A 14,879-nucleotide genomic window follows, 5' to 3' on the forward strand; every position below is an offset into this window, starting at 1 on the left:
TCTTAACCCTTGAGTTTGTCTAAGACCTGGACAGCTTCCAAATTCCTTTGAAATACCAAAAGTATATATATATAATTTCAAAGTGCTATTCAGGGACCCTATATAACCAGCACATATAACAGCACACGTTCTGTAAAGTAAGTTAAATTAACTTTTTACAGTGTTCTTTGTCTTTTTCAAACTCCGTTTAAAAACTGACTTGCTTAATTTATACGTCAGGAGATATACTTTCACTTGCACCGCAAGTATCTTTGTGCTTTGCTATTTTAAGTCAGCTATTCAACACATCATTCAATGCTATTGAAACAAGTCACTTCGGTTTTAGGGATTTTCAGAGTGGTGGGAAAGATACTCAAAATCTGGTCCAGGGATTGACGGACTTCCTATAGGCAGTAAATGTTGCATGCATTGCAAACCACTTGGTCTCCGTCACAGCAATTCAGCTTGGGCATTCCCTTGCAGAAAGCAGCCACAGACAATACATAAATACATGATCATGGCTGTGTTCCAAAAAAACTTAAATACAAAAACAAGCCCCTGATAACTTATGTGACTTAACTTACACGACTTGCCTTAAGTCCCACAGCTAATTTCATTAACAAGGTTGAGACAAACAGGTTATCTAAATCCAAGAACAGTGGTCCTCAGACAATGAGGCTTTGATAGTAACAACATGTTTATTGTATCATCCAGCAGAGGATACAAACACAAAACACTTCTTAATTTAAGGAGAATATGAAAACACCAGGCAATTCCTAGGGTACTACTACAAATACAACCTTCACCTACAGCAAAAACTAAGCCATTCATTCAATCATTTTGGTCATCATCCCAGTCTTTCTTCCCACTTGGAGGCTTGGGCCCACCAGCTGGTTTTGCCATGATGATCTGCAAAACAAAATCCACGAGTATACTTACAAACTCAAGCTTCAGAGTGAAGAGAAAGAGTATTTTTCTAGTAGCTTAATTCAGTACTAAGCAACCATCGCCAATGAGCAATCTGTTACACACTGCATACGAAACACTAGCATAATGTTTGTTAGCTTCCAGCAGTGACACTTTTCTGCTTTTGTGGACATCAACGGCAACTTAAAACTCACGCACATGACTGAAGGGCATTCTAAAACACGCAATTCAACAACCCAGCGAGCTCAATGTGAAAAATATTTGCATGCATCACTGGTATAAATCAGTCAGTTTGGCACCTGATTTGCTTTTTATATATGAGATTCATCTTGCCAACCATCTTTATCCCAATTTCCTTGTGGTTTAGGAGCTTTAGGTCCACCTGCCAGTTTTGCCATTATAATCTAAAATGGTCAATACATAAACATATCAACACTGAAATTTTCTAATACCTGTAAATGAGAACCATTCAAGTGCAGGAAGTATGTGTTCATAAACAAACAAACAAAAAAAAAAATCCAAGCACCTAACTGCCTGGAAACTCACATGCCAGAAGCCTCTAATTTATCTAGAATGCACTAACCCAGCATTTTCCAAGTATGACCACTTAGCATTTTTAAAGAATTTATGTTTGGGCCAAAAAAAGGGGAGGGTGGTAGCAGCTTTGGGCTCAAATAAATTTGGCATAAGTTCAAGTTAGTTGGCTTTCCTCAAAGAATTCTCAAATTCTGATATACACACTGAATCTCAAAAACAGATAGTATTCAGTGCTTCTCAAATGTATGATTAAGAGATCTTTCTGTATAACATCAAGGGGCTTAGCTTTTGTCTGAAACACCACAAACCGAAAAATATCTTCACCACCACCTTCAATGGATTTCCTACCCCCTTTAAGAAGCTTCTTTCTTTCCTTAAACCTAAACCTGAAATTCTTCGAATAACATTTTAGCAACTGAGGGTAAATTCAGGCTGAATTAAAGGCATTATGTATAATTTTAGAACCTAAGTATAGTTCAAGAAAAAAGTACCTAAAACAACAGTTATCAAACTTTAGTGGGCATCATAATCACCTGCAGGGCTTATTTAAAAAAGACTCTGGGCCTCTCTCCAGTTTCTGACTCAGTGGATCCTGGACTCTATTTTTAACAAGTACTTAGGTGATGTTGACACTACTGATTTGGGGACAATTTGAGAACTAGTGAAGTAAGCACTTGAAGAAAGATTAATCCAGCCCTACAACACTGTCCAGTGCTTAAAACTTGATGTACAAGTCCCTTTTCAGAATACATACAATACAAAATTAGGTACCACTATCTTAGAGTACAAGTTCATTATAGTAATACAAACTGGTTAATAAGTCAGATGGGGTCTTCAGATACGTTATTTTGCACACAGAGTGCCAAGGGCACCTAACAATGAACATTCTCCTAGGGTAAAACAAAACAGAGCCCTCTCAATTTAAAATCAAAATTCAGAAGCACCTGTGTGAGCAGGGCACTCAGTTATTAACAATATTGTCTTGCTTGGATAACAGTCAAAAAGTTCCTTAGGAACTTCCTCCATTACAATTTCTGTTTACTGCTTGCTTCAGTCTACTTAGCTTCTCCTGTCTCCTTCTATTTTTGGTCCTCCTTTTTATTCTTAGCCACATGTTAACTTACAGAATAAACATTTCATTAAAGCTCCCATTATCCTTGTTTAAAACTCGAAAAACATACTCTTTCCACTAAAAGCTATCTAATACACTGACATAAAAACACCCTACTAATAAATTCAGTACATGGACACCTGGCTTCTGTTTGATTATCTCCAGTGAGTTTGAACTGGATCTACAGTTCCATTTTTCATCATCTCACCTAGTAAAAAGTTCTTCCTTTACTGAAACGAAATTTATTTTGCTGTAATTACAACCAACCGGTCCTTACTATGCTGAGAGTAAGTCTAATTTCCTTTCCACTTCTATTTAAAATTTGCTTCTCCCAGGATTAACTTGGTATGATTTTCATTTAATGGATTTATACTGTGTCCCTATAGCAATTAAAATTTTCTACTAAGTATTTAAAAATAATTCATTTTTAAATAATCCTTTCTAGAATTTTGTAGGGAACTAGATTTCAGTAACTTTACTAGAAAACACATTTGGGACCATTAAATAAGGGCTGCTTGCACACAAACACCACAATACCATGAGAGTGAATCTGACAACTGAAATGGCTGTGTCCTGGACAGGCAGCGTACACACAGGGCTATGCCAGACACAGGGACGACTCATGTCTTGGAGCAGGATGACGCGAGATTTCATCATGCTAGTAAAGAGTGGCACATACGTAAAACTTATGAATTATTTATTTCTAGGGTTTTTCACTTAATATTCTTGGACTATGGTTGACTCGTGGGTAAGCTGAAACCACAGGAAGCAAAACCACTATACTGTAGTCTGCAATTTCTGCTTTGGGCTCTATGGCCCTTCCACATTCCATATTAATATTACACATTAGACTTCCTCTCCAGATTACTTGTACAAAGGGATTCTTAGGCTAGAAAGTCTTAAAAACTATGACTCTAAATCAGATTTGTTTTCCCCATTCCAGTTCCCAAATGGCAAAGGATTCTTTCACTGGAAAGATCTTCATTTTTAAATTGGCTGAAATACATTCAATACTATATTTCTATAACAGAAGAAAAAAAATACAAATTCTCTTTTTTTGGGGGGAGGGCATTTCACTTTGAATAGAACAAAAACCGTGCTATGTTCTAGTTCCATGAGAATATACTTTACACTATATAAAAATCAGTGTTTTTAAAGATCAAACTCTCACTTCTCACTCACCTGATCCACCCTGAGTACAGTGACGGCAGCATTAGTGGCCAGCTTAATAGCCCAGTATTTTCCCAGGTAAGTATCCAGAACACCAGCTTCCAACATGTCCTTCACAGCAGGAACTTCAGCCTGTCAACACAAAACTATCTTCATTCCTTCATGTTAAGTGTTTATGTGAAAATATTTATACTCAGTAATAGAAACACATGGCTACTTAAATAAAACTAGAACAAGTAGCCAGGAAAAAGCACTATCCTATATACACTATAAAACAAACTTGAATAAAACAGAAGGAAAACTAACATTCTCTGTTGGACAAACTATATAAAAGCTAATTGTTATGAAAATCATTTGCTTACAAATCAGAACATCTGATTTTCCTTTCAAGCCTATATGTATATTTTTAAGTTGTGGATTCCCAAAACAAAATAATCACAGAGTTCCCCTCCCCTCCAAATACCTCAATATCTAATCCAACATTTTTATTTCCTTCTTGATGCACTGCATAAAGTTTAGAGATTACTTCATTGGCCTTAACTCCAGAGTTTTCTGCCAGTGCCCGGGGAATAGCTTCAAATGCCTCAGCAAACTTCTTAATGGCATACTGTTCAAGTCCAGGGCATGTCTGAAACAAAAATGTGATTACTGAATTTTATTCAAGCAATGACAAGAACTCAGTTTATACAGAGAAAGCCATATACCTCTCCATATGACGTGATCTGTTTGGCTAACTCAATTTCTGTCGCTCCACCTCCGGGTACAAGACGTTTATCCTGCAACATGTAGTTTAAAAAAAAAAGTCACTAAGAAGCAGTTTCCACTTTCCTCATCTTTTTAGATTGTAGTACTCCACCAGACTAGTTTATAATCAATTACAAGTTTTATAAAATTCAAATTCCATTTACAAATTCCGTAAAAATGGAGTGCTTTGGACAGTTTTAATGCACATAATGTCTGGTATGTGAAAAAGGACCAAAGACAGGAATGGGACCATCACTGCACATTATCTGTATTTCCACAGATGCAGCATTAACGACAGTGCTGAAGCAACTGAAGGTACATACATCATCACAACTGAAAACTACCATAAACTATCTTTAAAATAGTTAAAAAAAAAAAAAGACCTTGATTTGCTGTTTATTCCTTTGCATATTTCGTTTTAGAAAACTATCATATTCATCAGCAATGGACATTTAAATGCAGTCTTAAGAAAAAAGGTGCTTTGCTTTACATAAGCCATTGATTTTTTCATTTTGAAATTCTAAGAATGTTCAGCAGGCTGCCAGCCGTGTTTCTGAGGACTTACAAATTAAGGCTACTGCTAATACTGACCCTTGTGAGAACTTTGAAGGTATTAACACCATCATCTACAGCCCTTTCTACATCATCCATCAGATTGTCTGTAGAGCCTCGAAGCACTATGGTAGAAATGGCACCATCTTCCTTTTCTGTTAATAAATTACATATATTTGGAAATTAATGAAAGAAAACAAACACCCCACACTTCACATACTACATATATCTTACCATTACTACTTACCATGCTTAAAAACCACCACTTGTGTATCTCCAACCTCTGAGAGGTAAACACTGTCACAACGCCCCATTTCTTCAAGGACAGGAGGAGTCTGTGAGAAAATGACTCTTGTAATAAAAATAGTTCAAATAGGTTCAGCTACCTTTTAATACCCAGAACACATACCAATCTAGGAAGAGCTGTTGCACCAACTGTTTTACATAGTCTTCTGAGATCCCATTTTGAGTTCAGCCTTTGAAAAAAAACAAAGACCTTAATAGATGTTTTATTTCCATGAGATATCACAGTAAAATGCAGAGATTAAACAGGAAACTGTACACTGGGCCCCAATTCACATTCTTTTAACCCTGACGGTTCAAGCTCAGAATAGGTCTGGACTGCACTGTGCCAATCCAGTCACAGGTGTTTATGGCAGTAATCTAAAAATTGGGAGCGTTCAAGTCTCCATAGGATGTCAAGCTTATAGTTCTAAAACACTAAGGAACCCTGGTACATAGGACATTTTTGCTTTACTTTGGGCAACTGTGTTTTGTAAGAAAGCAAACAGCGATTTACTCTGCATGTCATACTAGGTTATAGGACAGGTTGGAATGCGTATGGATTTAAAGTTATGTTCCTGACCCCACACTCTAGCTGACAGTGTGTATCAGGCTTGTGTCTGGTCTCTTAGGCTTTTCCTCTTGCCTGGAATGCTCTTCCCTCTTCAATTAACATCTGTTGACTGGTCCGTCAGCTCTCAGTCTAAATAAGTCTTCTCAGAGGTGCTTCCTGTCCCCGTAGATCAAGTTAAGTCCTCTTGCTATGTGATCTAATACGTTATATACGTTCCCCATTAACAGTCCTCATGGTGTGCTGAATTTGTCCAGTGTTTCACCACCCAAAAGCTATTTACAATCTAGGTTAACAGAATGCATCTCTCTCTTACCTCACCAACATGATATTGTATTTGTTTGCGTAATGAAGAGCCATGTCTGCCACTTTGCCACCTGTTACTACGACGTTTGCACCAGTATCAGCGATCGCTTTGACTTGCGCATCCATGAGATTCTCTTCTCCCTTACTGAAGTTCATCAGTTCTTCAGCAGTCTTTATCAATACAGTTCCCTAGCAAAACAAGCAAGGATTTTCTTTAAAAGCCATCTCACACTCTGGTGTTCAAAGTCACAGAATAACATTTTACTGAAGAAATAACTTAAAAGATCTGGGAGGAAACATGAAGATAAATATGCACATATTACAAAGCAGAATACAAAAATCTATGGAATTAACAGAAATTCTGCTCACTCCTAGATCAACTCTCCCCCAAATCCCAAAACTGATACATCTGCTCTCTGACAGGCACTTTGGTGGAAAAACTGGAGAAGTACTGCACTTTTAGATACACGAGGCAGGTGTCCCGGCATGTGTGTTTTGATAAATGTCAACTAGTACCAAAGCAACGTTGTGGGTCTCAAACATCTTCTAAACTGTGGACTAAATGACCAGCTCCATCCCTCACCCCAAGCCTGTGAAACTATTAAAACCATCAAGAACTCAGACTTCAAAAACCGTAGGGATAAAATCAGCAGTGACCTATAAACGTATATATCAAACTTCTTAAAATGTATTTTTAAAAACAAACTTCAAATTACAAGTTATTAACTTCAAAGTACATTAGCATGTTTCTGTTTTAGGATGCTACAGAATTTCAACATTTTAAAAAATATTTTAATGAACAGCACAAACACTTATATTCTCTTCAGTGAACATTTAACTTGCTCAATGTGTAAAACTAGAAGTCAACAGCTGTATATTAGTATATAAACAATACTGCCACCACCAAATGTTTCAAATTTTTATTTCCTATTTGAATTAGATATTCAAACACAAGTCTGATTAAAAACACATAACCCTGCAGTTTTCAATAACTATGTAGTATCCACTGGTTTAAGAGTAAACTCTACCTCAAAACTTACTTTAGAATCACAGAACTACCTGAAAAAGCAACCTCAAATTTTTACTACTTCAAGGTTCTGAAACCTACATACCTTAGTTTCCGTTATCATGCCATCAAAAGGACAAGAGTACACTGCTATTTTTGCATCTTTGACAGATGTTATATCACCTTCAGTTTCCTTCTTAAAAACCATGCCATGCAATACTGAAGAGGAATAGACACCAGAGCCCTAAAAAGTCGGGTAACAAAATCACCAATGATTTCATGAAAATAATATCAGGGCTAAGTTACTGATTCTGCATGCACCAAAAAATATTTGTTTTTAAATAAGGTAAAACACCAAGGTGGTAACTCCTGGGGATGAGTAGGGTGGTGGACACAAAGCACAACAGTTTGCTCAATGAAGGAATCACTGTGGGAATGAGCCACTATTATAGTTGGGGGTCCTTCAGTGTATGGGAAAGAATCAAAGCCAGAGAACAACTGCTCTAAGCCATTCATTCACCCAGTAGTTGGTGCTAGTGTACCAGGCAAAGCCAGTCCTGGGGACAGAACAGAGATCAGAGCCAAATTTCTGATCTCACAAGCTTACCATGTACTGGGGAAGGGGAGGTAGGATATGGAGAAAGTCAGAAAACACAAAGCATATGTATAAACACACACACACTTATAGCTAACAGTTACTCAGGCTAAACTCAACTACATTAACTTAATTATCACGTATCAATGCATAGCACCACTAAAATGACAAGTTTTACTGTATCAAGCACAGACATTTTTATTAAAACCATACTCTTATTTCAGTACTAAAATTAAAAGTGTGAATTTTATTATTATAGAGCAACAGAACAATTTCCATCTCATTCAAAACTGCCTTCTAAGCTGACTGTTATAAGTCAGCATATACAAAGAATGCAAAGTTACTGTTTATGTACTATTCTCAACCTTCCAGCTGTCATGGAAAAATGATTTAACAAGATAATACATTGATGTACATTTAAATTTAGTAGTAGTATTACAACCTAGCAATAGAGATCCAAAATGTCACAATGAAAGCAGAGAGTCCTAAGTGTCTAAGACCTACAAGGCAAAATTTAGATTAACAGATTTGTTTTTTGGGGGGTGGGGAATTGAACATATGTAAGTAACATAAATGCATTTTCTAAACTTACCAAAATCTTACAAATTCTGATGTTATCAACATTGAAATGGCCGGAATCAGGAAAAATAGATACTGTTAAGAAAACAAGATGTGTCAAAGATGTACCGGAATAAAAGAGATAACATCTTAATCACATTAAGACACTTTTATTTTGGATCTTCTCATTTACTGATATTTACTCACCACACGCCTGAGCAATAAGCTTGGCCAGAAACACTTCATTACCATACTGTTTACTCATCACAGACGTATGAAGCAGAGATGCCACTTCGTCAACATCCCGAAGATTTTTTGCAGAACAACATACTAAGTCAGGAAGAATCTCATGGGCTTTCCTGCAGGCTATTTCATAACCTTCTATGACCTTAAATGTAAAGAGCAAAAACGTTTCTTCTAAAGACATAATTTTGACATAACTTAGTGTAGCTTATTTTGGTAACCCAGTGAATACGGTATTTACTTTCAATATAAAAAGACATAGCATACATCCAGAGTAACATTCACAGCAGAGCCTGCTAGTTAAGAATGCAGGCTTTGGAGACAGCATAAATTTGAATCCTGTCACTTACTAGCTACTTGAACAAGATTTTTCTACTTAAGACTCACTTTTCTTATCCAAAACAAAATGGGATTAATTTAATAGGCCTCACTCATAAAGTTCTTGTAAAGAAAGAATGAGATACCGCACGTTAAGCATATGCACTACAATGCCTGGCACAGAGAAGACTGCTCAATATTAGCTATTACACCACAGTAATGACTTTTATTTAAATTTGAAACAATAGGTACATATACACAGGCAAAAATAAAATAAGAGTATAACACAAACACTTGCCTCTGAAACTGACAGGCCAATTCTCAGCAGCTCTTCAGCTAACTCCAGAAGAGCTCCAGCAAAAACCAGAACAAAGTTTGTGCCATCCCCAACCTCCTGCTCTTGCATGTGAGAGGCCATTACTATCATTTTTGCAGCAGGATGCTGGACCTGGTAGAAGGGGTATGAATTTAAATACCAAGTTAAAAATTTGATCTCCCAAGCAATATAGAATTGTTCATTTCCATTTGTTCTTAAATTAATAGACTCCAATCTCCCTGTGGGCCAGGTGATGACACTGCTACACACTACTTACAGTGTGGTCACCAGAAGACAGTCCAAGTCCTCCTATGTCTATCAGCACAAAAGCATCACTATATATAAAAATAACTTCAATGGTCACTTTTTTAAATGGTCAAACATCCAGTATGTACATCTACATATGTAAAGTTTAGAACATTATTGTATTTTCACTAAATAAAAAAACAAAGTAATTCCAACCATTATATCTAAGGCATTTCTTAAAAAAAGGCTTCAGAAGCGCTAAAATAGATGACATTTAACTTGGTCAACAAGTCTCAAGTCTATGTATATTCCCATCATAAGGGGTTATCAATTACGATTTTAAAAAAGAGGGATACAAAATATTTCCTAAAAAAAAGTGTATCAAAACTTTAAATGGTCTTTCCTTAGGAGTTAGATGCTTTTTAAGAAATAAGGAGTAACAACTGACAGGAGTGAGAACAAAAAAGCTGACACTACAGTTTGTTATGAAGACGGTCTCCCTGTCATATTTGAGTAACATATGTCCTGAGAACATCACAGACTACAGCATTAACCTTCACCGTGACAAGTCCCTCCACAAATACTTAGTAGAATTAAATTTGCTTTGCTCAACATTATTAAAGATTATAACCTATCTGTAGAGTTTTGTTTAAAAGGATTAAATTCTGGTGCTTTAAGAGCTAAGTTCAGGGAAACTCCAGGAGGTGGAACATATCCTCCAATTACAAAGCAGCTGGCTGAGGAATGGTTGTGTGTGTGTGTTCAGATGCCAGACTGCCCTCCTCACTCTGCTGGCATTATCTATTCTGCAGACTCTATAACATCAACACTAGCAGGTGAACAAAATTCCACCAACTGTTTTATTTTCACAAAGACAAACAAATGGTTTAAAAGAGAAACAAAAAACCACTATTTTTAAGAACCAGTTGTTTCTACATAATGCAATAATTTACTCTAGCGTCATTATGTAGAACAAAACAACATTCAACATGATATGATTATAAGCAAATATACTTTTATCACAAGTCTCTAGATAAATTAGTAATTTAGGAGGTTTTCTTTAATTTGAGTTGCTAGAATGTTACACATAAAGAGGACTATAATTAGGAAAATCTGTATAATAAATTGTCAAGCTGGGGGGAAAAACCATTATTATCCAGTCTGAAATAAGAGGTTTCTTTACGTTAAAATATACTGAATTTCTGCTGTCACCAAAACATTTCTTGGCTTAAAACAAAAACAAAAACTTACTTCTAGCTCTCTTAAAATAGTTGCTGCATCATTTGTCACAAACAACTTCTCCAGGTGGTTGATAACCATTTTGTTCATTCCTTAAAAATAAGTTAGAAAAAGAAACCCACTATGATTCAAACCCTTCTCCAAATACCCCAGGGAAATCTAGTCAAGAAATGTAACTGTATCCATTCCTTAAAATAACTCTGTGAGAACTCAACACATACTATCTATTCTCTAAGATGAACTCATAGCCCTACTGCTTTCCCTGATTGCACAGCTGTATTATTTCTTCCCCTTTTAATCTATTACATTGTTTACTAGGGAGGATGCCAATTTTGGCACATTTTTATTTGATAAATACAAATTATATTAACATGTGCAAAGACTAAAATAATCTACTTAAAAGTATATTTACTTTTTTGCTTATTCCATAAATCTGTTATCAAGTAATTCAGTTGATGGTAGGAGGCAAGAGAAAATTCTTCTCCGTTAAATTATTACATAAGTTCATGTAAAAGAACTTCCACATCTGTAACAATAAACATTACATACTATCTCAATGGGGAAAGCACTGTAATTTTTCTACCCTCTCAATATGACAAAAAGTAACATTCTGATTCCCACTTTTCTAAAAGGATCTGAATTGCTGATTAACGATCACTGTACTGGTGTCACTGAACTATGAATTTTCAAAGCCATACTGCATTATGGCTAACTCTCAATTTACATATAACATCCCCAGAATAAGTCTGAAAGAGCTAGTACACAAAATTCTCTTATTGTACCTCTGAAAACATGAATTAAGAAATTACCATTAGGCCCATATGCTGTACGAGTTGTCTGAGCCAGCTCCTTGCAAGCCTGTATATTCCTGTACACAGCCTCTTCTAATCCTGAAAAATGCTGTAAAAGAAAACTTCTGATTAGACAGGACAGTGAAACACAGTAATTCTTCATCTGTAAAATGGGATAATAAAATAGTACTTGCCTCAGAGGACTGTTAAGACTATTAAGCAAGACTTATGTCTGTAAAGCATGGTGATTGGTATTCACAAATGATCCAGAAATGTACTCACTATTTGAACGAATAAAAAATGACATTTTTAGGGACCATGGGTACCTACTTACACATTAAAACACAAAGCCGGTAATTTTTTAAAATGTAGTGAAAACTGCAAGGGAAGAGTGCTAACACTGATTAAAGAAGGCATATGAGCTATTACAGAGAAAAATACCTTTTTAGAGATTATCAGTACTTTCAAAAGTTGAACTGCGGTATGAATATTTGCTGTGTTAGAACCTGAGCACTGTAAAGCCAGCAGTTCTATATTCACTGGGAAGTAATGTATCTGTCCCATAAATGTTTAGGGACTAAAGCACACAGATTCTGAACACTCTCTTGCAACTGCAACACAATTCCAACATGTACATACTGAAAATGCTCAATTACTCACAGTACTAAAATTCTCAAATTTTACCCTGGACTTCTTTTAGTCTTGGAATTTAACTGTGATCTCAAGATAACTTTCAAGAGCCAACTGTTCACGTGAACATTTTTCTAGAGCTGCTTTGCCCAATATAGTAGCCACTAGCCACAAATGGCTATTTAAATTTTAAGCAATTAAAGTTAAAAATTCATTTCTTCAATTACACTAGGCACAGTTCAAGTGCCCAGAAGTTACATGTGGCTAATGGATAGCATATACCGAACATTTCCAGCATTGCAGAAACAGACAACACTGTTACGAAGTGTAAGGAGTGTCTTTTTAATAGTCATAAAAGGGACTGTGATCCAAACAAGGTTAACAATCACTGCTTTTAGAAGTGTTTTCAGAGCCACAGGTTGAACTCCAGCATTTAGTCTGACCTTCTGCCTTACATCATTGTTTTCCTCTACCTCCGTTCTCTGAAGAAGTCACCTCTGATCATAAATCAGACCCTATCAAACCCTTCAACTATTTCCCATCACTCTTAGGATAAAATGTAAATCCCTTGTCAGGGATACAAGCCCCTGAACACTCTAACTCTGACCTACTGATATAAATTCATCTCTTACCATTTCTGTCTTCCTTTGGTAAGCTTCAGCTTCATCACCTTTCTCACTGTTGTCTTTTAAGAGGTCAAAGTCATTCCATCTTCAGGGTCTTGGTGCTTACTGGTCCCTCAGCCTGGAACACTTCTGCCTTTAATCTTGGCTGTTCTGCTACTAAGCACCAGGCTGAAAGTTCTTTCCTGAAAATTGTTCTATCTGCAGCAGCACCGCCCTTCCTCCTCTTTTTTTTTTTTTTTGGAGGCAGACTCTTATTTCCTTTATCATTATTTGAAATCACCCTTCTTGTTTATTTGATCATTTACTATTTCTGCCTCAGAAGAATAAAAACTACAGAAAGTTTTCAGCCTGACTTAAAAAATATCATTTTAATCAAAACTTTTCCACCAATATTTGCACTAACTCTTGTTATTTACTACACTCATGTTATCCCAAAAGTGCATCCTTCCAACAAGAACCTAGTTTCCTAAAATCGTTACCATAATTGGAGCCATATTGATGGCTTTAAGCAAGCACAGAAAATCTGGGAGACAAAGAAACACAAGAGATACATTTCTCAGTAGTGCTTTAAGATGTTTTTTCAAAAACCGTGCCTTTTAAATTACGTTCCAGGTCTCCCCATAAAACAAAACAGTTTTATTTAGGCCAGGATATCACTTACCCTGTGGTTTACAACTCTGGTCGTTACAACTCTTTTCGTCCGGCTCCTCAATTTAAAGATGAAGAAACCAAGACCCAGAGGAATCAATTTTACACCAAGCTAGCTAACCTAAGTTGGGACCAGAACCCATTCGGATTTAACTAGTGTTTCTCCTGCTATAATGCACTACTTCTGCGAATTAAACGGGGGAGCCCTCTGCTGCTCATTTGGGAAGAAGCTGCCAAGTACTGGTCCTTGGCCCTCTCCTCTCCGGACCACCGACTCCGTGAACTGTGTTAGTCGGCTTCGCAGTCCCCAAAGCAGGTTCACCCGGTTCACCCTCATACTACCCTTCAGGTTGGTGAGCTTCATCAGCCCCGTTTTAAGGAAGGAGGGAAAGTGCACGAGAGGCCTTACTCCAGTCCGGCTAGGAAGTATGAAACGCAAACCCAGCAGCCTCGTCCCTCACCCGCCGCCTCTCTTCCCACCACCCTCTCCGGAGTGGGTAAAGAACCGAAAGGCCCGCAGGCCTCCGCGGCCGAGCCCCCGCAAGAACACCTCCCTTTCTGGAATCTTCTCTCCTCCGACCGCTGTGCCGGGGGAGCACGCCCGGCCCGTTAGTAGGCCCTTCTCCTTCACTGCGGCCGCCCGCAGCCTTACGCCGACTCTCCCACCTCACTCCCCCTTCCTCCATTCCTTACCTTCGCTCCTTCCTTGAGCATCTGGGCAAAGCCCGGGGCCTTGGGGACGTGAAGCGCCATGGCCACTCTGCAAGGAGCCGTTCACGCGCCCGCTCGGAAGACGCCGCAGGAAGCGAGAGGCGCGCACAGCCTCCTGGGAACGTAGCGTACGGCGGCCTCACGCTCTTCCTCTCCAGCCGGGCCCGCCCCTTCCCCTAGCCGCCTGGTTTGAAGCCTCGCGAGAAGTAGCAGTTCGCGCCGCCAGAACTGAATTGACGATCCTCGATCTGGTCGATCGATCGGGCGGGTAGCGGGGCTCGCCTTCCGTTTTCCGGCGAACGCGCGTCCAGGCTGTCCGGCCACAGTGGCTCGCTGCTGGTTATTCTCTTTTCTTGGACCCTGCGGTTGGGACGCTTGTTTTGCCAGTTCTGAACTGGAAGCTAAGCTTTCTAAGATTAACTTGCGTGTAATCTTCCAGACCCACCCATATTATTAGGGCTGGTGTTTCCCTTCCCCCTTCTTCCCCAAGGCAGAGCAGTTGTCTCCACCCCCCTAAATCTGTAGGTGAGCTTCGGCTGTGACTTGGGCACTGTGGGGAGCGCTGGGGACTTGAAGGTGTTAATTAAAATCTGTAAGGGTCACTGCGTCCTGAGTGCTCATACGTGCCAGGCTCTGTTAATTGCTTTACGTGCGGTATTAGCTAATGGTCAGTCGTAACGAGTTAAATCTGATTGCTTCCAGTTGATAGAAAGGGAATCCGGAATTTAAAAACGGTAATTTGTACAAGATCATAGCGCTAGCCATGTGAAAGC

At 38.2% G+C, this 14,879-nt stretch overlaps 1 protein-coding gene across 2 annotated transcripts; it reads right to left on the reverse strand.

Moving 5' to 3' along the window:
- Nucleotides 1–658: 658 nt before the first annotated feature.
- CCT8 (chaperonin containing TCP1 subunit 8) lies at nucleotides 659–14,244 on the reverse strand. 2 transcript variants are annotated; one of them, XM_014551099.2, is made up of 16 exons: nucleotides 14,089–14,244; nucleotides 11,510–11,600; nucleotides 10,713–10,792; nucleotides 9,198–9,347; nucleotides 8,546–8,726; nucleotides 8,373–8,434; nucleotides 7,292–7,429; nucleotides 6,190–6,368; nucleotides 5,430–5,496; nucleotides 5,268–5,355; nucleotides 5,060–5,175; nucleotides 4,429–4,500; nucleotides 4,188–4,352; nucleotides 3,737–3,856; nucleotides 1,206–1,310; nucleotides 659–888 (listed from the first exon to the last, which is right to left on the reverse strand). In XM_014551099.2, exons 1-15 carry the CDS (start codon nucleotides 14,146–14,148, stop codon nucleotides 1,218–1,220), a joined length of 1,662 nt encoding a protein of 553 aa, XP_014406585.1. In that variant the 5' UTR covers nucleotides 14,149–14,244; the 3' UTR covers nucleotides 659–888; nucleotides 1,206–1,217. The 2 variants fall into 2 exon arrangements, with proteins under 2 accessions (XP_014406585.1, XP_006175330.1); XM_006175268.3 differs by lacking the exon at nucleotides 1,206–1,310.
- Between the last annotated feature and the right edge of the window lie 635 nt (nucleotides 14,245–14,879).

Source organism: Camelus ferus, chromosome 1, assembly GCF_009834535.1.
Source record: "Camelus ferus isolate YT-003-E chromosome 1, BCGSAC_Cfer_1.0, whole genome shotgun sequence".
In the NCBI taxonomy this organism is placed as follows: domain Eukaryota; kingdom Metazoa; phylum Chordata; class Mammalia; order Artiodactyla; family Camelidae; genus Camelus; species Camelus ferus.

What these genes read in the sequence shown, in the direction of transcription:
- CCT8 (XM_014551099.2), bottom strand. Translation starts at nt 14,148, where the DNA reads ATGGCGCTTCACGTCCCCAAGGCCCCGGGCTTTGCCCAGATGCTCAAG. An exon ending in TGCTCAAGGAAGGAGCGAAG is followed by an intron (nt 11,601 to 14,088) that starts GTAAGGAATGGA and finishes TTTCTTTTACAG; the next exon opens with CATTTTTCAGGATTAGAAGA. An exon ending in TCAGAATTTGTAAGATTTTG is followed by an intron (nt 7,430 to 8,372) that starts GTAAGTTTAGAA and finishes CCGACTTTTTAG; the next exon opens with GGCTCTGGTGTCTATTCCTC.